Genomic DNA, 23,662 nt, shown 5'->3' with positions numbered 1-23,662 from the left:
GATCCTCAGAAGCAGACACCAGTTGAATCCGCTCTGGCTCTGGAGGTGATCAAGGACCCATTGCCTGCAGGTGCTCCTCTCCCAGCCCTGTTAAGGGAAGGTGAGGTTGCCTCTGGGTCCAGTAACCCTCCAGCCTCTCCTGAGCTGCAGAGGCTCAGGGCAGAGAGGCGGAGGGAACTAAGTTCTCACAGGAGGAGTGCTCGCCTCCAGGCCAGGAGAGGTGAATCACCTGTGGACCGGGGCTGCCCTATGCCTCGGGGCAGATAAAAGCCGGCCAGCCCCAGTCCCAAGTTGTGGGAGCAACATTGTGGGTTATCTGTTCCTGCCAGCACCCTGTCCTGCTGTTCTGCCAGAGTTCCTGACCACGTCTGACTCCCTGTCTTGGACCCCTCTTCAGCCTTGGACTGGACACGGACCACGCCGCACGGTAACCCCCCCCCCCCCCGGGACCTGCACAGATCCTCAAGGTCCCTTCCAACTCTACAATTCTAAGCAACAATTTTGTTGCTGCTCTTGCCTTATCTCATCACAGGTGCGAGCAAAGTGTTTGTATGAGGGAACATGAAGATTTGGTTGGAGACCAAAAAAACACCCAGCTCAAACCTTCAGGAGGAGGACTCAAGGTAAGAGGGGGCAAAGAATGCTTGGTTGATCTGGGCAGGGCCAAACAACAATATTTGGGGCTGTCTCTCTAAGACTATGATGGCACCACCTCTAATTGCAGGGAGATTAGATGACATTGGCTATCTGATGAGCATTCGTTCTAATTTGCTTATAGGGAGGTCAGATGACATTGTGTCAAATCAAGCACACTGTCCAGTGTATCTTTGTATCGCTTCCTTTAGAGCAAAAATATATATCCAGTATTTGGGTCAAGCTGGGTTGTTGCATAAAAATGCCCATCAACTTTAATTGCATACCCTGAATTTGCCAGTATATGATTGAATCTCACCCCAAAATAGTGAGAGTCTGGAAGCCCCGCCCCCCTATATTGGGAAAAAGTATGGCAAGGTTAATACCCCCTATCTAAGTTCCAAGGTTTGAATTTAATCCCCCCACCTCTGATGCTGAGGGTTGCTTTTTGTTTTTTTAAGAGTTAAAAGAGATTTGATCTCTAACATTTCATCTGCTTTGGTCTATAGTGTTACTGTACTCCATACTGAAGAATCAAGTTTACTTATTGCTGCATGGCTCTGCTTTGCATTCCATTTCTTGGTCAAACTAGAGTGTGGCATCTTGTGACCCTCTGAGGATCCTGCAATATATGAACTCATATTCTATCCTTCATAATGATAACCATTTTGTTAGTGAACTAGACTAAACTATTTTTTTATTTTTAAATGGATCCAACCTAAATTCAGCAGAGATCAGCAAGAGATATTCTTTTCAATATGCATTTTTTCCTGATACTCAGATACTTAAAAAAAAAGACACTGATAATCAATTAAGTAATATAACAAATAAGAATTATGTGTTCATTTTTACCAGTAATGTTGTCATAACTCCTGAAGTTCTTCTCAATGTGATCCCATTCTAGCACCATGCAATTTTCCATGCTGGGCTGGGCAATGGCGACATACACGTCATTGTTTGAGTGGTATGTGTCCACTGAAACTGACTGGTAGGGTAAAATCTGATGAACCACAAAATCTGAAAAGAAATGTTTCTAATTAAAAACAACAAAAATGTTACAACTGAACATGGCAGAAAACATAAAACAGACACGTTGTGCTGATTTCTCTCTGGAAAACCCTGGCTTGGAAAAATTACTTTGGGGAACAGTCTTCGGGGGGGGGGACAGCAGAATGAAGTATGAATTTAAACCCATGTACTCCTTGGGGGGGGACGCGGGTGGCGCTGTGGGTTAAACCACAGAGCCTAGGACTTGCCGATCAGAAGGTCGGCGGTTTGAATCCCCGTGATGGGGTGAGCTCCCGTTGCTCGGTCCCAGCTCCTGCCAACCTAGCAGTTCGAAAGCATGTCAAAGTGCAAGTAGATAAATAGGTACCGCTCCGGCAGGAAGGTAAACAGTGTTTCTGTGTGCTGCTCTGGTTCGCCAGAAGCGGCTTAGTTATGCTGGCCACATGACTTGGAAGCTGTATGCTGGCTTCCTCGGCTAATAAAGCGAGATGAGCGGCACAACCCCAGAGTCGGCCACTGCTGGACTTAGCGGTCAGGGGTCCCTTTACCTTTACCTTACTCCTTTTTTTCACTTGAAGTCACTTTCACCTGATCAGAAGCAGACCACAGTTAAAGACATGAGTCTGACAATGTCCTACATAATTTTGGTCTTAACTCCAGTGATATATTATGTGCTAAAAGACACATGTTTCCACACACTGTGCCTTTCTGTGACTATCTCCTCTGTGCCTCTTCTGGTTTCTTATACCTACAGTATCTTGTAAGTCTTAAAGTTTGAAATTTTGAATTAACTAATATATACAGATGGTCCTGCCCTTTTGTGGGGGGACTCTGAAAAGGAAAGTCTTAAATGATGTATCCAGTTTGCTCTGAAATGACAGAAGTCAGTAGCAAAGGAGGGCATCCCAGCAATTTGTTTCACAGTATGGATTCTAAAGAATGTCACTTTACACTGCTGGAACACTCTATTAAAAAATGCATTTCCTTTCTAGAGGTGGGCCGTCAGATTGTTCCTTCACTAATAGAATTGCTTTGCTTTCTCAGCATTTTCCTTCTCCTGCAGTTGTTTTGAAAACTAGAACACATTTCGCTGATTTTATCCAACATTCTCATGTGTAGCTGTTGATCAGCTGTGTGGCTGGATGATGCCCCTCTGACTACCATGTTCAAAAAGCCTTTGGTCAGTTACTATGCAAGTTTCAACCCACCAAAGACTACAAGCCACCAGCCTGTAGTTTGCTGTGTGGTATTTACAGGTTACAATACATGGAGTAAATATAAACAATATTTTTTTTAGTATTTAGATACTACTTTCCCCACATTTTCCATAATCCTAACAGCATAGTAGGCCAATATATTATGCCCATGAGCAGTAGTGGTGGTGAGAGGTAAAGGTAAAGGGACCCCTGACCATTAGGTCCAATCGTGACCGACTCTGGGGTTGCGGCACTCATCTCGCTTTACTGGCCGAGGGAGCCGGCATACAGCTTCCAGGTCATGTGGCCAGCATGACTAAGCCACTTCTGGCGAACCAGAGCAGCACACGGGAACGCCGTTTACCTTCCGACCTGAGTGGTACCTATTTATCTACTTGCACTTTGACATGCTTTCAAATTGCTAGATTGGCAGGAGCTGGGACTGAGCAACGAGAGCTCACCCCATTGTGGGGATTCAAACCGCCAACCTTCTGATCGGCACGTCTTATGCTCTGTGGTTTAACCCACAGCGCCACCCGCGCCCCTTCGGTGAGAGATAGTTACTTGCTTAAAGACATCCCACATGGTTGAGTCAGGTCTTGAACCAGAGAATCGCAACTCACAGAACATGATCTTAACTACGGCCTCAAACTAGGTATGCAGCATCAATGAATTGGTGAATGTATATAAACACAGGCAGTGGCGTAGCAGGGGTGCAGGGGGGGCCGGGCGCAACATCTGGGGGGGGGGCGCTCGCACTCGCAGCTCTCTGCCCCTACCTGCCTCACTCACACTCTCTCACTGCAGTGCTGGCTGTGCGAATCTGATCCGAGCCGCCGGGTCGCCGCCCACTGTGGAGGGGAGGGTGCCAGGCGTGCGGTGCGGTGCAGAGAGAGAGCGAGGGACTATCTGGGGGGGGGACAGTGCAGTGGGGGGGGCGCAAATTACTTGCCTTGCCCCGGGTGCTGACAACCCACGCTACGCCACTGAACACAGATGATTGTGCACATTCACAGGAAGGCACTAGGAGAATGTGCACCAACTGACAGCATCAACAGGGAATTTTACACATGGTCTGGTGAGTGAAGATAACAGTCAGCAAATGCTAGAGAATGTGAAAGTATCAGAAATGTTTCAAACATGGTTCAGCGAATAAGCACGGCTTTTGTGTCAGTTCTGCGCAACAGCCAGGCCCAATCTCCTATTGATGTTGACATACCAGTATACATACTTTCTGGTGGACATTGTCTACCTGTACATACACCTGAACAGCACTTGGAAGACTAGGCATGTTGACCGGTCAATGCAGAAGACCCCTGTTAGTAAAGAATCTTCACACCATCATGTGAAATCTAACAGTCACCAGTATTTAGGCACATCCCCCACTAACCTCAAAATAATCACTACACACTTCTGGAGAAGTAAATGACAGAAGCTGTAACTCTACTAAACACGCAACAGTTAGTTTACCATTGTTGATACACCACTGATAATAATTGCATGGCCTAAGCATGGTCCTTAAAAAGCAGAGACATCACCTTGCCAACAAAGGTCCGTATAGTTAGAGCTATGGTTTTCCCGGTAGTGATGTGTGGAAGTGAGAGCTTGACCATAAAGAAGGCTGATCGCCAAAGAATTGATGCTTTTGAATTATGGTGCTGGAGGAGACTCTTGAGAGTCCCATGGACTGCAAGAAGATCAAACCTATCCATTTTTAAGGAAATCAGAAGAGTCGGACACGACTAAACAACTAAACAACAACAAACCATGGTCCTCTACAAAAAGTAAAGACATACCAATAGCAACAGGCTTTGCCTATGCATATACACTTTTTCTTCATACACTCCAGGGAAATTTCAATCCTTTCTCATTTTGATGTCAGTTTATTTCAGTCTTTACTTTTGGTACATTTTCTGGCACTCTTAAGATTTCCCACTGAGTGCTTAAATCTTCCTGCCTCCTTACTTGCATTTCGCATTTTGTCTTGGGAGTTTATAGTAAGACTAATCTACTTTTATATCGCCCCCTAAACAAGATTTCTCAGCTCTGACAGTTTGCTCTTGTAATGCTGGAGAGCACAAAGCCCTTTGCCATTATGAAACCTGAACAAATGGGGGGGGGCAGGGAGAGTTTTTTTGATGTCCAAGGTATGTGAATGACTTGCCAAGAATTTCCTTCTCCTACTATTCTATGGGGGGGGGGGATGCTGCTATTCTTTGTTGTTTAGTCGTTTAGTCGTGTCCGCCTCTTCGTGACCCCATGGACCAGAGCACGCCAGGCACTCCTGTCTTCCACTGCCTTCCACAGTGTGGTTAAACTCATGTTCGTAGCTTCTAGAACACTGTCCAACCATCTCGTCCTCTGTCATCCCCTTCTCCTTGTGCCCTCCATCTTTCCTAGCATCAGGGTCTTTTCCAGGGAGTCTTCTCTTCTCATGAGGTGGCCAAAGTACTGGAGCCTCAGCTTCAGGATCTGTCCTTCCAGTGAGCACTCAGGGCTGATTTCCTTCAGAATGGATGCGTTTGATCTTCTTGCGGTCCATGGGACTCTCAAGAGTCTCCTCCAGCACCAGAAATCAAAAGCGTCAATTCTTCGGCGATCAGCCTTCTTTATGGTCCAGCTCTCACTTCCATACATCACTACTGGGAACACCATAGCTTTAATTATATGGACCTTTGTTGGCAAGGTGATGTCTCTGCTATTCGACTATTGCTGATATCAGAATATTAAAAGAGACATGCCTGCAGGTGAAAGAGAGGAGGATCCCCACACTCAGGAGTTATTGTGGGTTTGTGTGCCTGCTGCACACAATCAAAGAGTTAAACAACTACCTGACATTTAGAGGACATCTGAAGGCAGCCCTGTTTAGGGAAGTTTTTAATCAATGTATTTTTAATCTTTTGTTGGAAGCCGCCCAGAGTGGCTGGGGAAACCCAGCGGGGTACAAATAAATTATTATTAGTAGTAGTAGTAAAGGTAAAGGGACCCCTGACCATTAGGTCCAGTCGTGACCAACTCTGGGGTTTTGGCACTCATCTCGCTTTATTGGCCGAGGGAGCCGGCGTACAGCTTCCGGTCATGTGGCCAGCATGACAAAGCTGCTTCTGGCGAACCAGAGCAGCGCACGGAAACGCCGTTTACCTTCCCGCTGGAGCGGTACCTATTTATCTACTTGCACTTTGTGCTTTCAAACTGCTAGGTTGGCAGGAGCAGGGACTGAGCAATGGGAGCTCACCCCGTCATGGGGAATCGAACCGCTGACCTTCTGATCAGCAAGTCCTAGGCTCTGTGGTTTAACCCACAGCGCCACCCACGTCCCTTTATTATTATTACTATTATTAAGTATTAAATGGCACTTGAAGCTTTGACTTCACGCGCAGGGAGAAAAAGCTGCCCATTCTTTGAATCCAGGTTCATTATAGGAAAACGGAGAACTTAAAGTTGAACTAGATGCGACAGAAGGACACAGGGCTGGTGTTGAAAACATCACTGTCTATATTTAGTTCTCCCCTGTGCCCTGAGCGAGACGCATCGCACAGCATGCGGTCCCTAAACTGTTTCCCCACTCCGCTTCTCTACATTAGCTGCCACTAGCAAGAGAGGGAAAATATACAGTTGTGGTGAAGTGGTGACACAGGGTAATTGTGTCATCTACTGGGAATGAGACACTAGATCATGGTTTTTGCCAACAGAGCTATGTTGTCCATAACCTTTAATTCTACCATTAGTCTTGTCTTACCTTCCTTTGTCTGAGCAGATCCAGGAAGACAAATCCATTTTAACAATACCACGTATGTTTAATCAGAAGTAAGGCTTACTAGGCCTTACTAGTAAGTGTTTCAGAAAAACAACGGAACAGAAGGTATCAGGAAGCAGGGATGTAGAAGATTAAGAATTAGGAAGAAGGAGAGCATTTTATACACAAAGGAGTGGATTTTTGAGAAATAAGGATCAGCTTTTTAACTAATCTGTCATCACTTTCCATGTAAATAATAAAATGGGACAATTTAAAATAGGATATTTGTGTCAATGCTAACAGAACACCTTATCAGCGTTCTTGGTTCGTGGACTTGCATAGCTCAGACTTCTCATTATTCATTTGCTAAAAAATATACCTGTAGTGGTGCATTCATCATCAAAACTTGAGACATCATTTAACTTCTTGTCCTGAAATTCTGCTGGACCAACACACAGGACATCAGAAACCGTGGAATTGGTCATCTTTAACCACAAAAACAACCACTTGGCTTTGCAGTCACATTCAAACTTATTTCCCCTTAAATCTCTAAAAGGACACATAAAAAATAAATAAACAGATTTGAAAAGGTTGTTATTGAGCCAACAGTCAAATATTTCTTCAAGTTACTTGTAATATTTAATTCAAAGAACATTAGAACAGTTCAAAACTGATTCTGGTCAAAATGTTGACAGCCCACAAACCCTGTTTTCTACATGGGGTGGGGAGGTTAAAATGAATGGATTTTGTGCAGGAAAAATACATATTAGATGGTAACATGCTGCAAATTTGTTGAGATAACTCTATGCTGTAAATATATCTGTGAATACAAGCTGTCACAAAGTATATTGTGCATAACCTAAAGAACACACTTATTAATTTGGTGGAACAATCGTTTCCCATTATTTAGGAGATCTAATATAATACTTTCCAAGGATTATTATATTGGTAGCTGAAGGTTACCATATTTTTATTACCCACTTCCTCCGATGAACTCTTATATGGGCAACCTTGGACTTTCTCTCTCAGTGTCAGCTACCTCACAGGGTTGTGGTAAATGTAAAATGTGGGTGAGATGATTGACAGCATGCATGTTGCCCTATCTATCTGTCTATCATCTATCTATCTATCTATCTATCTATCTATCTATCTATCTATCTAGTACAGTGGTACCTCGGGTTACATACACTTCAGGTTACATACACTTCAGGTTACAGACTCTGCTAACCCAGAAATACAGTGATACCTCGGGTTAAGTACTTAATTCGTTCTGGAGGTCCGTTCTTAACCTGAAACTGTTCTTAACCTGAAGCACCACTTTAGCTAATGGGGCTTCCTGCTGCTGCTGCGCCGCTGGAGCACAATTTCTGTTCTCATCCTGAAGCAAAGTTCTTAACCTGAGGTAATATTTCTGGGTTAGTGGAGTCTGTAATCTAATGTGTATGTAACCTGAAGCGTATGTAACCCGAGGTACCACTGTAGTGCTTCAGGTTACGAACTTTGCTTCAGGATGAGGAGAGAAATCGTGCTTTGGCGGTGCGGCAGCACTGTACAGTGGTACCTCGGGTTAAGAACTTAATTCATTCTGGAGGTCCATTCTTAACCTGAAACTGTTCTTAACCTGAAGCACCACTTTAGCTAATGGGGCCTCCCGCTACTGCCGCCGCACCACCACCGCGCGATTTCTGTTCTCATCCTGAGGTAAAGTTCTTAACCCGAGGTACTATTTCTGGGTTAGCAGAGTCTGTAACCTGAAGCGTCTGTAACCTGAAGCATTTGTAACCCGAGGTACCACTGTAAATGCAATATAGATTTCCTGTATGGGAGAGTCATTTATTTATTTCCTCCTGCGTTATGCTTTTTGGTAATACAGTGGTACCTCAGGTTAAGTGTTTAATTCGTTCTGGAGGTCCGTTCTTAACCTGAAACTGTTCTTAACCTGAAGCACCACTTTAGCTAATGGGGTCTCCTGCTGCTGCCGCGCTGCTGGAGCAGCAGCGATTTCTGTTCTCATCTTGAGGTAAAGTTCTTAACCCGAGGTACTATTTCTGGGTTAGCGGAGTCTGTAACCTGAAGCATATGTAACCTGAAGCGTATGTAACCTGAAGCGTATGTAACCTGAAGCGTATGTAACCCGAGGTACCACTGTATTAGGTGGCAGAAACCCAGGAGCGGCTGGTGTAGCGGGACATTGTTGCTTTTCTGACATTGTTCTGCCCGGACACTGAGGTCCAGCTCTGAGGGCCTTCTGGCGGTTCCCTCACTGCGAGAAGCAAAGCTACAGGGAACCAGGCAGAGGGCCTTCTCGGTAGTGGCGCCCGCCCTGTGGAACGCCCTCCCATCAGATGTCAAAGCGATAAACAACTACCTGACATTCAGAAGACATCTGAAGGCAGCCCTGTTCAGGGAAGTTTTTAATATGTGACATTTTAGTGTATTTTTCATCTTTGTTGGAAGCCGCCCAGAGTGGCTGGGGAAACCCAGCCAGATGGGCGGGGTACAAATAATAAATTATTATTATTATTATTATTACACCAGCATCACTGCTGTTTATCAGGGTGGGGCGCCCGCAGAGCCCCAGCCTCCACCATCGTACTTCCCTGCCCCATCGTGCCAGCTGTTCTTGCATAAACCACAAAATATCACAAGCATTTCTATCGACATTTAAAAAAAACCTAGACCACGCAAAGAAACCTTGGAGTACATTTAAAATTTTGGAGCAGAGCCTCCTCCCAAGCAGATCTCTAAAAGGTTACTGCTGAATGTGGCTTTTAGTATACCTGCACTTTCACAAAAATGCACTGTTGAATAAGCACTTAAACTAGGGCATTGTGACTGGTGTGACACTGGAGACAGAATATGGCTGTGAGGATTGCATCCCTGATTCACTTACACTTTTTCGAAACCAAGTCAGTCAACTATACTAGATTTCTGTGGGTCTCTTTTCCAACCCTCCTTCCTTATTTGTTTCTCTCAGAGACTGGAATGGAGAACCGAAGATCAGCTGGAGGGGGACGGGGGCTGCTAAACCCTTTCCATTCCTGCATTTTGTCCACATACACGCCCAGCTACTTTCCCATGCCTGGGTGAAAAGATGAAGGGTCCCCATATCTTTCTCCTTGCAAGGTGGGCAATTTTGAGTTGAAGAAATACTGCAAAATTAATGAATGTTAGAAGAATGCTGGAATGAAGTTACATGGTTTTAGCAGAAATGTTATAAAGAATTAAGTAAAAACTGATTGTTAATGGACTAAAGTGGAAAATTTAAAGTTAGATTGTGTTAGACAAATTATAGAACAAAAAAAAGATTGAGAAAGATGGAAAGGATTTGCTGAAATAGCTAAATTGAACTAGAATACAAAAAAAGGGAGGTGTGAGGAGGTCGATGAAACAAGTAAATGAAAGGCAAAGAAATGGAAATTGGATGTGTGTTTTTTAAATGTTTTTTGGTTTTTTTGTCGTTTTGATGTATTGGTTTTTTGTTTTTGTTTTTATCTTTGATGTATTGTTTGTTAAATTCTTTAATGTTTTTTCTTTTTTTTCTTTTTGTAACTATTAAATTTCTAACAAATATTATTATAAAAAAAAAATTGAGTTGAAAGATAGCATGAAGGCAAGAGTTAAGCAGCCTATCTCTACATGCCCTTCTTCAGTCGTGCGTGGCAGCTTGTCAATACAGTGGTACCTCGGGTTACATACGCTTCAGGTTACATACGCTTCAGGTTACGGACTCCGCTAACCCAGAAATAGTACCTCGGGTTAGGAACTTTGCTTCAGGATGAGAACAGAAATCGTTTTCCGGCGGTGTGGTGGCAGCAGGAGGCCCCATTAGCCAAAGTGGTGCTTCAGGTTAAGAACAGTTTCTGGTTAAGTACAGATCTCCGGAACGAATTAAGTACCACTGTACTGCTTTTGGTTTAAAATAAATATGAAGTAACAAAGTAATTCAATTTAACATCAAATTTGGCCCAGAAGTACACTGGAAATGCTGTCAATGGGCTGGAATTCTAAGGTGTCTAGTGAGATCTGAAAAAAGTTTGGTGGGCTTTTGAGTCAGTAAAATGTGCAAATGCCTCTAGTTTGCACACATTTCTTTGTGTCGGATAAGGGCACATTCTTTTCGTGGGGTCATTTCATATATTCAGCTTTCAGTCATCAAGTGTTGAATAATTAAGAGATGGCAACTCAAGTGATGCACATGTTACTTGAGAACATATATATTTACTTAGCAATATATAATTTAAAAGTGGGTGGTCACATGCATCCAAATGTTAGATAAAGCACCCATGCAGAAGAATTAATTACCATGACTATTGCTATCATTAGCAAAAAGGTAATGAAAAATATTTCACTTGGCAATCTGGACTCAGGCTACCAAGTGCCAGTTGACGTATTTATTTTCAGAATCAGTTCAAACTACAAAAATCTCAATATTCCAAATTCCAAACTCAGAGTTTAGAAACCCACACAAGGACAGGCTTGCAATAACAACAACACAAATGGTTTGGTTGGCTTTACTTACAGTTCAATCAGAGAATCTAAATCACTGAAGACATCCCTTGGCAAAGCTTTAATCTGGTTATTGGCCAAAGAACTGGAAAAAGTAAAGTTAGGTGTTAAAATAGTTGAAGAGATGATAATCACTAAATAGAGCAGCACTTAGCTAATGTTAACCGTTGGACGATGCCCAATTCCCAATGTTGACAATGACTAATAGGATTATGAATGAATTACGTAAAACCCTTGAACGTTAATGGAAACCTTAACACTCCTGACTTAATTCATGAGAATAGAACGTTGCGGCTCTTGTTTATAAGTTTGTAATGACAAGCTTTGCAAAAACTAGTTTCAAGGTGCCATCAAACAGATTTCGTTCTGTTTTTGTGGCTTAGGATGAAGAAAGTACACCTACAAAGGTTGCATATAGAATTACATATTTTAAGTACAGTAATGAGCCTGCTGAATTTGCATTCGCTCCTTCTAGGCCACATGCCCAGCCTCCCTCACACAATCAACTTTAGGAACAAGTTCTTCCTGCTTTCAACAAGAAATGCTCATTGGCTGCCTCATTAAGCCCCTGAGCAGCCATTATGGCTCTTCCTGCTTCTCACTGGGTCCAGAAATGAAGAGGAGGGCAAGTAATTAGACATACCGTATTTTTCGCTCTATAAGACCCACCTTTTCCCTCCTAAAAAGTAAGGGGAAATGTGTGTGCATCTTATGGAGCGAAGCCTCTTCAGGGCACAGGGAGCCTTCATTCCACAGCCCTGAGGAGGCTTCACACGGCTATCCCTGGCTTTTGCAGGAGGTGGGGGAAGGGACAGAGGGCAGCTCCTCAGTCCCTTACCCCACCTCTCGGAAAAGCCTGCAAGAGCCGCGCTCCCCTTAAAGAGCTGCGCGGGGGGGCTGCCCTTCTTCCTCCTTGGGGAAAAGCCTGTAAGTGCCGCACACACGCTCTCGCAGCTCGTGAAAGGGAGCGCTGAGCAGAGCCTGGGATGCATACAGGCTCTGCTCAGCGCTCCCTTTAAAGAATTTTTTTTCTCTTGCATTCCCCCTCAAAAAACTAGGTGCATCCGATGGTCAGGTGCATCTTACGGAGCAAAAAATACGGTACATGTTGCCTTGTGCATATGTTGGAAGATGCAGATAAGGCTATGTAAAATTATCATGTTGATTTGCAATTTCTGGTGCTCTGGGTTGGTGAGTCGGAGACCCCTGAACCCACCCCCAACCCTGACCCTCTTGACCAGTGCAGAGCCCCCAGCTGATGCTTAATGATGTTGCTAAATGCCAGGCAAAATCTGACAAGTTTACTCCCCACATTACAAAATAGTTTATATTTTGAACCAGCCATGAAATATTCAGACATTGTCTTATGACACTAATAATTATTTACCATGAAAGAAACAACCCTAAAATTGACTCCACACAATGTGTTTCTCTTCATAATTGTCAACTTTTCCCTTTTCTTGTGAGGAATCCTATTCGGAATAAGGGAATTTCCCTTAAAAAAGGGGAAACGTTGACAGCTATGGTTTCTCTTCATATGTAAACCATGAGGTGATTGCAATCTATGTGTTTTGTAGAGCACATGAAGAACACAGAATACATTGCCTCCTATCACCTATTCTAGGTTCATTTGATTCTTTAGTCTTAACAAAAAAATAAAAATGACTTTATCCAACAATGAGGGCTAGAACATTTCTTGTTTCACATTTTTGCATAGCCCACTGCGGCTTATGCAGTGAAGTGAGAAATATACCATAGCTGTACCTACAGTGCAGGTACTGGAAAATCTAGTTTGGGGCAAGATATAAATAATTCAAAGTAGCATTAAAAGACTTACAGGTGTGTCAAATCTCGAAGGCCACGAAATGCGTTTCTTGAAATGGTTTCTACCTTGTTTCCTTCAATAAATCTATGCAGAAAGATTTGATTGAAAGACACACGTTAAAGAGAATGTTTCAGTTCATCTGGTAGAAGAACAAAAGCAAATACTGAATAAAAGGTGAACAGCATTATTCCCAGGGCTTTTTCCCCAGATAGAACTCGCTGGAACTCTATTCCGGCACCTCTCATGTGGGTGCCATTGCCGTGAGTTCCGGCACCTCTTTTTCTATAAAAATAGCACCAATTATTCCACTTTTCTTGGCTTATGTGTCTGCTGTGGTCTGATTAACAAAAGCCTCCATTAACCAAACTGCTCATTTCAGTGCACACACGAAAGTCACCCTCAGGAGCTTTGTGTGAGCAGCAGGGCTCTTGCTAGACTTTGGGTCAGGCTGTAATATGATTTTATTGCTTATCATGTAACAACTGTCCCTGTGAGTCAGACATAAGTAAAGGTAAAGGGACCCCTGACCATTAGGTCCAGTCGTGGCCGACTCTGGGGTTGCGGTGCTCATCTCGCTTTACTGGCCAAGGGAGCAGCGTACAGCTTCTGGGTCATGTGGCCAGCATGACTAAGCCACTTCTGGCGAACCAGAGCAGCCCACGAAAATGCCGTTTACCTTCCCGCCAGAGCGGTACCTATTTATCTACTTGCACTTTGATGTGCTTTTGAACTGCTAGGTTGGCAGGAGCAGGGACCGAGCAACGGGAGCTCACCCCGTCTCAGGGATTCGAACCGCCGACCTTCTGATCGGCAAGTCCTAGGCTCTGCGGTTTAACCCACAGCGCCACCCGCGTTCCACACATATATACTGCTTAAATAGCCCCAACTAGACAGTGGCTAACTCTTTGCCACTTGGCCTACGTTCATAACATCACCATGTTGGACTGGTGTTGTTTCAATGCACAAACATTTGGCCACATTTTTGTTTTTGGAAGAAAACTGTAAACATAATTTTTTAAGAGGCACTAGGTGCAAAAGAAGTGAAGGCAACCAGGAGCTCGCAGCACAAGGAATACATTGCCTTCCCAGCTGTACTCCTGTGGACACCTAGAGAGTAACCCCCAGTGAATATTATGGGACATACTTCTTAGCAAGCATGCATAGGCTTGTGCTGTTAGATTTCTTCACACATTTGTAACCCCACTCTCCTGAGTTGAAGCTGCAAAATTCTAGAACCAATATAAAAGGAAATTCATGATCCAGAACTTTTAAGTCCCACTGGTTCCCAGTGGCGTAGTGTGGGGGGTGCAGGTGGGGCCGGCCGCACCGGGCGCAACATCTGGGGGGGGCGCACTCGCACTCGCAGCTCTCTGCTCCCTGCTAAAATCCACGGGTTTGGGGGCGCAAATTACTTGCCTTGCCCCGAGTGCTGACAACCCACGCTACGCCACTGTTGGTTCCAATGGGAGATATTAAACCATGTCATTATCTCTCCTTCTGAAATCAGTAGAACTGAAAAGGACTTACTGATTTCAACATTTATACCTTACTTTTTTTTATTAAGTAAACTCAAAGCACCATACAAAGAACTTCTAAAATGTGTAAAGCACAGCTAAAGTAGGCTACGTCACTAAAATCGATTTCTTATAAAAAAAACAACAACCCAGCAGCAAATTAAGACTATTCGGCATAAAACCAGGGGTTTGGCACATTTAAAATATGAATTGGGTTGGATCTTTGTTATGGAGGAACAGTATAAATCAAGTTTGGGCAGAGGGACTACATTTGCTTTTTGCACCCAATCTATAACCCTGCCCTGTCATCATGGCATTAACTTAATCAAAACCATATGTAATATGGATTGGCCTCCTGAAGCAGCATGAGATATATGCATGTGAGCATTTTGATTTTGTGGTTAGGATATAGAATGAAAAGGAGGTCATTGAGAAAGTGGGGAGTCACTTTTTTGTTTAATCGGAAGACACCTGGTTCTAAGAGGCTACTGAAGTAAGTACAGTGGTACCTCGGGTTAAGTACTTAATTCGTTCCGGATGTCCGTTCTTAACCTGAAACTGTTCGTAACCTGAAGCACCACTCTAGCTAATGGGGCCTCCTGCTGCGGCTGCTGCCGCGCCGCCAGAACAAGATTTCTGTTCTTATCCTGAAGCAAAGTTCTTAACCTGAAGCACTATTTCTGGGTTAGCGGAGTCTGTAAACTGAAGCGTATGTAACCTGAAGCATCTGTAACCCAAGGCACCACTGTGTTGGCTGATGACACACCACAGCTGAGGCTGTGTTTCCATTTTTTTAATGTAAACAGCAACAGTACTATACAGTGGTAATATTAAGGGCTGTAGTTATTCCTGTCTTCCTTATTTGCTACTTTTGACATTAATTCTATGGCACAGAGGGGGAAATGCATGATCGGAATGCAACAGAGCACATGACTGCACTTAGGTAAAGGTATCCCTGACTGTGAGGTCCAGTTGCGGATGACTCTGGGGTTGCAGCGCTCATCTTGCTCTATAGGCCGAGGGAGCCGGCGTTTGTCCGCAGACAGCTTCCGGGTCATGTGGCCAACATGACTAAGCTGCTTCTGGCGAACCAGAGCAGCGCATGGAAACGCCGTTTACCTTCCCGCCGGAGCGGTACCTATTTATCTACTTGTACTTTGATGTGCTTTTGAACTGCTAGGTTGGCAGGAGCAGGGACCAAGCTGCGGGAGTTCATCCCGTCGCAGGGATTCGAACCGCCAACCTTCTGCTCGGCAAGCCCAAGAGGCTCAGTGGTTTAGACCACAGCGCCACCCGCGTCCCTTTATGACTGTGCTTAGAAAACATATATTTGTTTGGGTCAAATTCCCCATTTTTCTGTGAAACTCCCTCATTCAACTCACAGTAATTCGGCACATTTCGTGAGCTTTAAATGCTCTCCTATTGAGTCCACACACAATACGTCTCAGCTGGAATGAGGTGCCCAATTTATCACCAGCTCTTAATCATTATCATGTTGGCTGGGATCCAAAGAGCTACTTCAGGCACACCAAAGGGCTTGAACATGATCAGTGGGTTTTTTTAAAAACAACAGCAGACACCCCACCCCATGCCCTACCACAATCTGCTTTTGAAAGTCCCTTCAGTTTTAAAAGCAGTTTCCAATGTGGCATCGGTGGCAGGGGGCCTGTTGTTTGTGAAAAGACAATTCAAAGTCCCTTTGCAGTGTGTGGAGTCCTGACCCTTAACACATGAAACGTAACACAAAATACACGTTCAAAGTAAGCTATAACTTCTCCAGTTTTGTGCAAACCTTATACGGTGCTTAACGACAAAGAGCTGTGTGGCACCTTAAAGACGAGCAAACTTGAAGGTGCCGCAAGACTGTTGGTTTTGCTGAAACAGACAAGCATAGCTAGCCCTCTGGAAATAATTAGACGTTAAGTGCTGAAGAAAGAAAAAGGCAAGCAATATTGCACATCAGCTTTCCACTGCAAGTTGCCATGTGCTAAATGGGAATTCATGTACATTTCCTGAGGAGAAATGCACAAGAGCTCCCTGTTTCTGGAGCCCAGGCATCTCCAGCTGGGGAATTGTATTAGCTCCTAGTATGCACATTATATCTTGCAGTGGAAAGCAGAAAGATGAGAACGTTCACATGCATTCACTTGCCCCGCCTGAATCACAACATGTAATGTCATCTAGAGAAAAGGAACATTCCCTTCAGTGACAGTGTACCGGTAAATCATCAGAGTAGCATCATCCATTTCAGAAATCTTAGTTTACTACATTAAACAAAAAGAAGAAACTTACAAGTACTCGAGATGGAACAGACCCCCAAAGGCATCATCCCGTATGATAGTAAATGAGTTAGAATTCAGCAGTCTAAAAAACGGAATAGAAACATTAAGAGGGGGGATGTTTTTAAAAGGCCACCATACAATTTAAAGCACTGTGAAGAAATGCTAGACAAAGCTGAATTTCCCTTAGTCAGTTTCTTCAGAATGCATATAAAAAGAACCATTAACAAGTCATCAATGAGCGTTTAATACTCTCTCACCCTGCTTTGGTGCAACAAAGCACGCATTGCTTTGTTATCAAATATGACTCTGTAGGTAGTAAAAGGTAAAGGGACCCCTGACCATTAGGTCCAGTCACGACCGACTCTGGGGTTGCGGCACTCATCTCGCTTTATTGGCCGAGGGAGCCGGTGTACAGCTTCCGGGCCATGTGGCCAGCATGACTAAGCCGCTTCTGGCGAACCAGAGCAGCACACGGAAACGCCGTTTACCTTCCCGCCAGAGTGGTACCTATTGATCTACTTGCACTTTGATGTGCTTTCGAACTGCTAGGTTGGCAGGAGCAGGGACCGAGCAACGGGAGCTCACCCCGTCACGGGGATTCGAACTGCCGACCTTCTGATCAGCAAGTCCTAGGCTCTGTGGTTTAACCCACAGTGCCACCCGCGTCCCAACTCTGTAGGTAGTAGGAAATAAGAACTAAGAGCCTACTGGATCAGGCCAATGTTCCATCTAGTCCAGCACACAGCGACCAGCCAGCTACCTGTCGGAAGCCCATGAGTAGGAAGGCCAGTATAAAGTAAGCAGCACATAAGCGGCACACAAAATGCTACCAAACCATTCTACGTTCTAAATCTTCTATTAATAATCCAAAAATTGAGAGAGCTATGTACAAGATCTACTGCAGAAGCCACAAACAGAAAACTCATTCAAATTGAGTCCAAAAGGAAGATTCAGTCTTTAATGTTCCTTTAGCCAGGCTCCTGTAGATATCAACAAAGGTATGTTATGGGAATAACGCCACCGGATCGCTAGTCGGCATCGTTTATGGTTGGAACTACGACGGTATCTGATCGTCTTCGAACCTCCGACTTTCGTTCTTGATTAATGGAAACATTCTTGGCAAATGCTTTTGCTCTGGTTCGTCCAAGAATTTCACCTCTAGCGGCACAATATGAATGCCCCCGGCCGTCCCACTTAATCATGGCCCCAGTTCCGAAAACCAACGAAATAGAACCAGAGTCCTATTCCATTTTTCCTAGCTGGAGTATTCTGGTGACTGGCCTGCTTTGAACACTCTAATTTTTTCAAAGTAAAGTCTCCCCTTCTGTGGTTTCCAGCAACTAGTATTCAGAAGGATACTGCCCCTCACAGTGTAGGTAGAGCACAGCCATTCTGGCTAGTAGCCACCGGTAGAGTTATCCTCCATGAATTTGTCCAATTCCCTTCTAAAACCATACGATTTGGTGGCTACCACTGCCTTCTGTGCTCCATGAAGAAATACTTCCCTTTTCCCTGTCCTAAATCTTTCAACTTTGTGAATGGCAGGAAGTGGAGAAAGTGGAGCCTTGCTCCCTTCCAGGATGTGCCTTGTATGTGATAGCTAGGTCACCTCAATATTAGGGGGACTGGGGATGTTGGTGGCCCACCAGAATGTTGTCGTCAAGTGCAGTGATTTACTTCCCCCTATAGGAATGAGTGATAGGCACTTACAGTGGTACCTCTGGATGCGAACAGGATCCGTTCCAGAGCCCCGTTCGCATCCTGAAGCAAACACAACCTGCGTCTGCGCAGGTTGCAATTCGCCGCTTCCGCGCATGCGCATGACGTCATTTTGAGCGTCTGTGCATGCGGCGAAACCTGGAGGTAACACATTCCATTACTTCCGGGTCGCCACGGAGCGCAACCTGAAAACACTCAACCCAAAGCTACTTCAACCCGAAGTATGACTGTATTTTATATATAGGATTTTATTTTATTTATTTAGGATATAGTTAGATCTCTCCTATCCTAGGGCAAGATGTTTTTTGTGTAGCCATGGACTGGCGGTTTGGGGAGAAACCACTTTAGCTGGAACACCAGGAGATAAAATTTGGGCAGCTCACCAGGCTGTTCTGTCTTCCCACCCCCCACCCCCTTTCAGGGCAAGATGGTCCTTAGGTAGCCTTGTGGTGGCAGCTGGAGGAGGGAGAGGTCAACTCAGCTGAATGATGGATTATGGCCACCTCACTGGGTGTTCTGCCTCCCCCTTCTGCCTGCACAGCTGTACCCTGGGTTCTGTTTCTTTACCACACTGGGGTGTGGCAGAGTGTTGGGAAGCCACGATGGAATGCATTGAAAGGGTTGGTTGGTTGATTGATAGATTAGTCACAGTTCTACATCACTGTCAAACATTCATTTAGCATTTCTGCTGACTTGGATTCCTATAGTGTCGTTTAATGTTTTATAGTTTAAAAAGAGAGCTGAGTAAAACAGTACCAAAAAAAAATCAATGCCAAAATATGGTCATCGTTTAATAACCATAGAAAATATTAATATGAATGTTGATATAATGATTTGTATGGAAAATGCTCTCAGAACCTCGATAGAACAAGCCAGGACCGCCTTGGAAGAGCAGAGTGGCAAGACATGACGCTATTGGATTAAAAAAGGGGGTTAGAGGTGCTCTTGGATAGCAGAATAAGAGGAACAGAATCTATGACTACTAGAAAAGAGTAGCTCATCCTAGTGAGCCCAGTGCAGCAGAAATGCATAAAAGAACAGAATTGCACCACAACTCTGTAAGGTAAAGGTAATAGGACCCCTGACCATTAGGTCCAGTCGTGGCCGACTCTGGGGTTGCGGCGCTCATCTCGCTTTATTGGCCGAGGGAGCCGGCGTACAGCTTCTGGGTCATGTGGCCAGCATGACTAAGCCGTTTCTGGCAAACCAGAGCAGCGCATGGAAACGCCGTTTACCTTCCCGCCAGAGCGGTACCTATTTATCTACTTGCACTTTGAGGTGCTTTTGAACTGCTAGGTTGGCAGGAGCAGGGACCGAGCAACGGGAGCTCACCCCGTCACAGGGATTCAAACCACCGACCTTCTGATTGGCAAGTCCTAGGCTCTGTGGTTTAGCCCACAGCACCACCCTACACTGCAAATCTACAGGGACTCTCCCACCTTTCAGGCCATAAACACATTTCTAGGGGCTTCTCTCTGCTTTCAAGGGAAAGGGAAGCAAAGATGGGTGGTGCCATCCTTATCCTCAGATGGGTATAATCCAGCTCTCTTCCTGGTGTAAAGCAACTGTAGACCAAAAGTCCACAGAGGGACAGGCTAGGACAGAGGTGCTTGTGGAACCAACAAACTCTAAGGATAAATTGTCACTTTTCCACAGTTACCATTAATTTCTACCCTGACCATTGAATTCTTTCCAAAGCTGAAATTTTGACCGGATTTCCTAGTTCCAGTTTGGGTGGAACTGGGCACTATATACGGGGAGATGGACTATAATTCATAAGAAGGCTCCAGCAGATAACAGCAGGTGTTTTCAGACCTTTCTAGGTCTGTCTAGAAGCCGACTGACGTCAGCACAAATTGATGGCATCACGAGCATGTGCTGGTGCTTGCAGCCTGCGCTGTGCTGATAAAGTTCTACATTTTATTGGTTAAACACGCACAAAAATACAGTTATCACAAAACAGGAGTGCAAATATTACAGCAACCGCAAATCATCAAATGGATAAGGATTACAAAAGTTTCAGTACAGTCAGACGAAAGTCAACCACAATTACTTATAACCTGAAGGGCATTGCCTAGTATCGTACAGGAAGGTTAAGATGCTGATCTTCACAGTTCGCAACAATAATCTCAGCCTATCCCCTTTGTTAACTGTTGTGTAACACAGCGCATTGATTGCATGGCTTGGCAGTTCACTGCATTGCTCCCAAGAGAGTCATCTAGAGAATTGGAAGCATATACATGACCTGTTTTCTAGTCTGTGGGCCATGCAAGTTTTGTGGCTGGTTCACCAGGTCATCTGCCTTGGTTGTTAAGAGTGGGTGGGCAGGACAGACAGCACGGCTGCTGTTTAGTCAACTTCACCAACAATTCCCAAACCAAGATAAAATTACAGCGTGGGGTGTAGATTTTGGCAACTGCCAAGCCATCAAGCAAGCTCTTGTCTCCTTTCCACCCACGACTGAGAGCCTGGGAGGCACCTTCTCTTTCTCAGATGAAAGGAAGGCCCAAGAAGTTTGAGACAACAATGTGTATTGCGATTCGAAAGCGTGGTGGGAATTAAGCATACTCGTGCCAACTTGGATATGGAAGGAACCAAATAGGGAATTATACTGCTATGGCAGAGATATAAGAAGGAAGCTGTTAAGTAGGTATACTAAAAAGGTGTTGCTTGTGGTGGGGGGGGGGGTTTAAGAATCCAGTTTCTTTTGGTGTTTCTCAACAATGTAGCATTGCTGTTGGAGCAGAATTTCCTTCCAATATTTTAGCATAATCCTTCCAACGAATGTCAAACAAGAGAAGTGTTTGTAATGGGCACCTCTAAAAAAAAAAGAAACTGGATTTCAGAATAAGCTTTACAATCGCATGTCAATTTATTTTGGATTCTGCACTAACCTTTCATTTCCTTTCAAAGCAATGACTCCTCAGCTCTTTACTTGGTTTTAGAAATTAACATTCACCAATCGTGGGTCTCAGTCTGTGATTTGGAAACAGTTATTTCAAAGTCCCAGGATGCCTCTTCGCAGGCAAGAGCTTTGATCATCTCTTTTTATAAATAAAAATTAAAATTTAATACTTACAGCAACTGTAGGGAAGGCAAATGTGAAAACATTCTCTCTTTTATTTCAGAAAATGTTCCATTTACCAGGCTCCTGAGGGGGAAAATACAAGGGAAAATCCATAGGAACTAATTACAACACTTTTTTCTTATTTGATTATTACCATCATCATTATGACTCTCTTTCTTAACAGCTTTTCCATGACCTTCCTTACAGTTCTTAACCTGCTCCTCCGGAAGTTTTCTATGGTCTCCTTTCACCGTATTTATCAATTAATCCAAAATATTGTGTGCATTTGACTGCCTCTGTCTGAAAAGTGAATCGGGATCTGCTTTCTTCGTCCCCTTATATTATGGATTTATTTTCCTACCTATTATATATATGCATTGTAATATCTGTGTGCCTTTGTGCTATAGCTGTAGATACAGATGACATATGACTGAACAGAAGCAATCAGTGAGTGAAACAGAACTGAAGGCTGTTGAAGCCCAGCAGATTTTAAAGCGAGGCAAGTTGAAAAGTCCTACATTACCAAAGGCAGTGAACTCACTCTTAACTTCCAGGACCCTGAATCCTATTTGTTCCAAGATAGTTAAGACCAGCTGAAAATCATTTCTTCTCCTCTAGTGAGAACATGGCCACTTACTCGCTGCATCTCCCCAATTCTTTGAGTTTTATACGCTGGGCCTTTTCTCCCGCATCACCCGCCCCTCTCCAGTCTTTTGTCATCTCTGGAACTGCCTGCTGCTGCAGCATCTTCTGCTAGCCCTAAAACAACATCTCCCGGCTGAGCTACCGCGCAGGCATCTCCGGAAACGCCAGGCGGGCGCCTCCCTTCCCATGCGCCCTGTTTGCACGGAGCAGCCGGAGGGGGCAAGTTTGGTGCTGCGCTTTTCCTAACACCCTCTGAACGTCAGAATCCTAGAATCGCGGAGTGAGTGTCGGAAGGGGGGGGGGAGACCCCCGAGGGTCATCCAGCCCAACCCCCTGCAATGCAGGAATCTCAAGTAAAGCATGCACGCGCGCCGCCCCAGAAGGGAAGGTCTGGTGCCATCCGTGCGCTGCGTTGCGCGCCAGCCACCCACCCATCACCCTTCTTGGCTCGACTTACAAGGAGCTGATGTCTCCGGGGCTCCGCGGCACCGCCGCCGCTCCGACGCAAATGATGGACTCTTTGGTGCAGCTGCAGATGGCGGGACACCGCACCGGCTTCCTCACCTGGGCGCGCTGCAGAAGGCACGCCAGCGCCAGGAGCCAGAGACAGCCGCTGCCCAGCCAGCCAGCCATCGTGCGCCCTCGGCCGCCGCCGCCGCCTCCGCCGCGTGGTCCCCCTTTGGCCCTGCTGCGCTCGTGGCCCGAGCAATGCAGCCGCCGCCGCCGCCGCCGCTGCTACTGGAGAGGCTGGAACGGGAGCCAGGCAGCATGCTGCACCCTGAAGCTGCCCCCTCTCTCTCCCTCTCTGCAGCACTGGAAGCAGCGCCCAGGATCCTGCTGTGCTCTCAGGCTCCTTCCTCCGGACTGACATCAGCGCCGAGGCCTCCCGCTCCCCACCCCCCCCCCAGCTCCTCATCCTCCCCCCCCCCCTTCTTCTGCTTTTCTTTCTTTCTTTTTTGGTCTCATGAATAATTCAGCCAAAGGAGAGTTTTAAGAAATCGCCGGCTACCCACCGACCCTGCGCAATCGGAGGCAAGGAGCCCATCCTCTCCATCGGAGTTTCCCATACCCCCCCCCCCCCCGCCTTACAACCTCATCCAGCCCAGTCAATAGTTCTTAAAAAAGGTCCATCTCATTGGTGGGGTTATGGGGCGAATTCCCATAGCAAGGGGGCAGGGGGGGGATTCTGGGCGGCTTCCCATAGCGCAGTGAGGGCTGCCCAAACGGTGGGGGATGATGATGATGATGATGATGATACCTATATTTATACAGGTACCTATTCAAAGTTGTTGTTGTTGTTGTTTAGTCATTTAGTTGTGTCTGACTCTTTGTGACCCCATGGACCAGAGCACGCCAGGCACTCCTGTCTTCCAAGGCCTCCCGCAGTTTGGTCAGACTCATGTTTGTAGGAATCTCAATTACATGACAAATGGCCATCTAGCCTCTGCTTAAAAACCTCCAGTGAATGAGAGTCCACCACCTTCCAAGAGAGTCCATTTCGCTGTCAAACAGCTCTTACGGTCAGAAA

At 45.2% G+C, this 23,662-nt stretch overlaps 1 protein-coding gene across 1 annotated transcript in view; it reads right to left on the bottom strand.

Annotated features, from left to right (window-relative positions):
• LGI2 (leucine rich repeat LGI family member 2) overlaps window positions 1–23,017 on the bottom strand; it is a 31,094-nt gene extending 8,077 nt beyond the window's left edge. The window contains exons 1-7 of the mRNA XM_083458327.1: window positions 22,592–23,017; window positions 21,502–21,573; window positions 16,714–16,785; window positions 12,920–12,991; window positions 11,096–11,167; window positions 6,953–7,122; window positions 1,486–1,650 (exon numbers count right to left, since the gene is read on the bottom strand). Of these exons, the coding sequence (XP_083314453.1) occupies window positions 1,486–1,650; window positions 6,953–7,122; window positions 11,096–11,167; window positions 12,920–12,991; window positions 16,714–16,785; window positions 21,502–21,573; window positions 22,592–22,767 (799 nt within the window). The 5' untranslated portion in view covers window positions 22,768–23,017. The remainder of the gene's footprint in view (window positions 1–1,485; window positions 1,651–6,952; window positions 7,123–11,095; window positions 11,168–12,919; window positions 12,992–16,713; window positions 16,786–21,501; window positions 21,574–22,591) is intronic.
• Between the last annotated feature and the right edge of the window lie 645 nt (window positions 23,018–23,662).

Source organism: Podarcis tiliguerta (genome assembly GCF_965153285.1).
Source record: "Podarcis tiliguerta genome assembly, chromosome: 9".
In the NCBI taxonomy this organism is placed as follows: domain Eukaryota; kingdom Metazoa; phylum Chordata; class Lepidosauria; order Squamata; family Lacertidae; genus Podarcis; species Podarcis tiliguerta.
The sequence above is the reverse complement of the archived record's forward strand: the minus strand, read 5'-3'. Positions and strand labels throughout refer to the sequence as shown.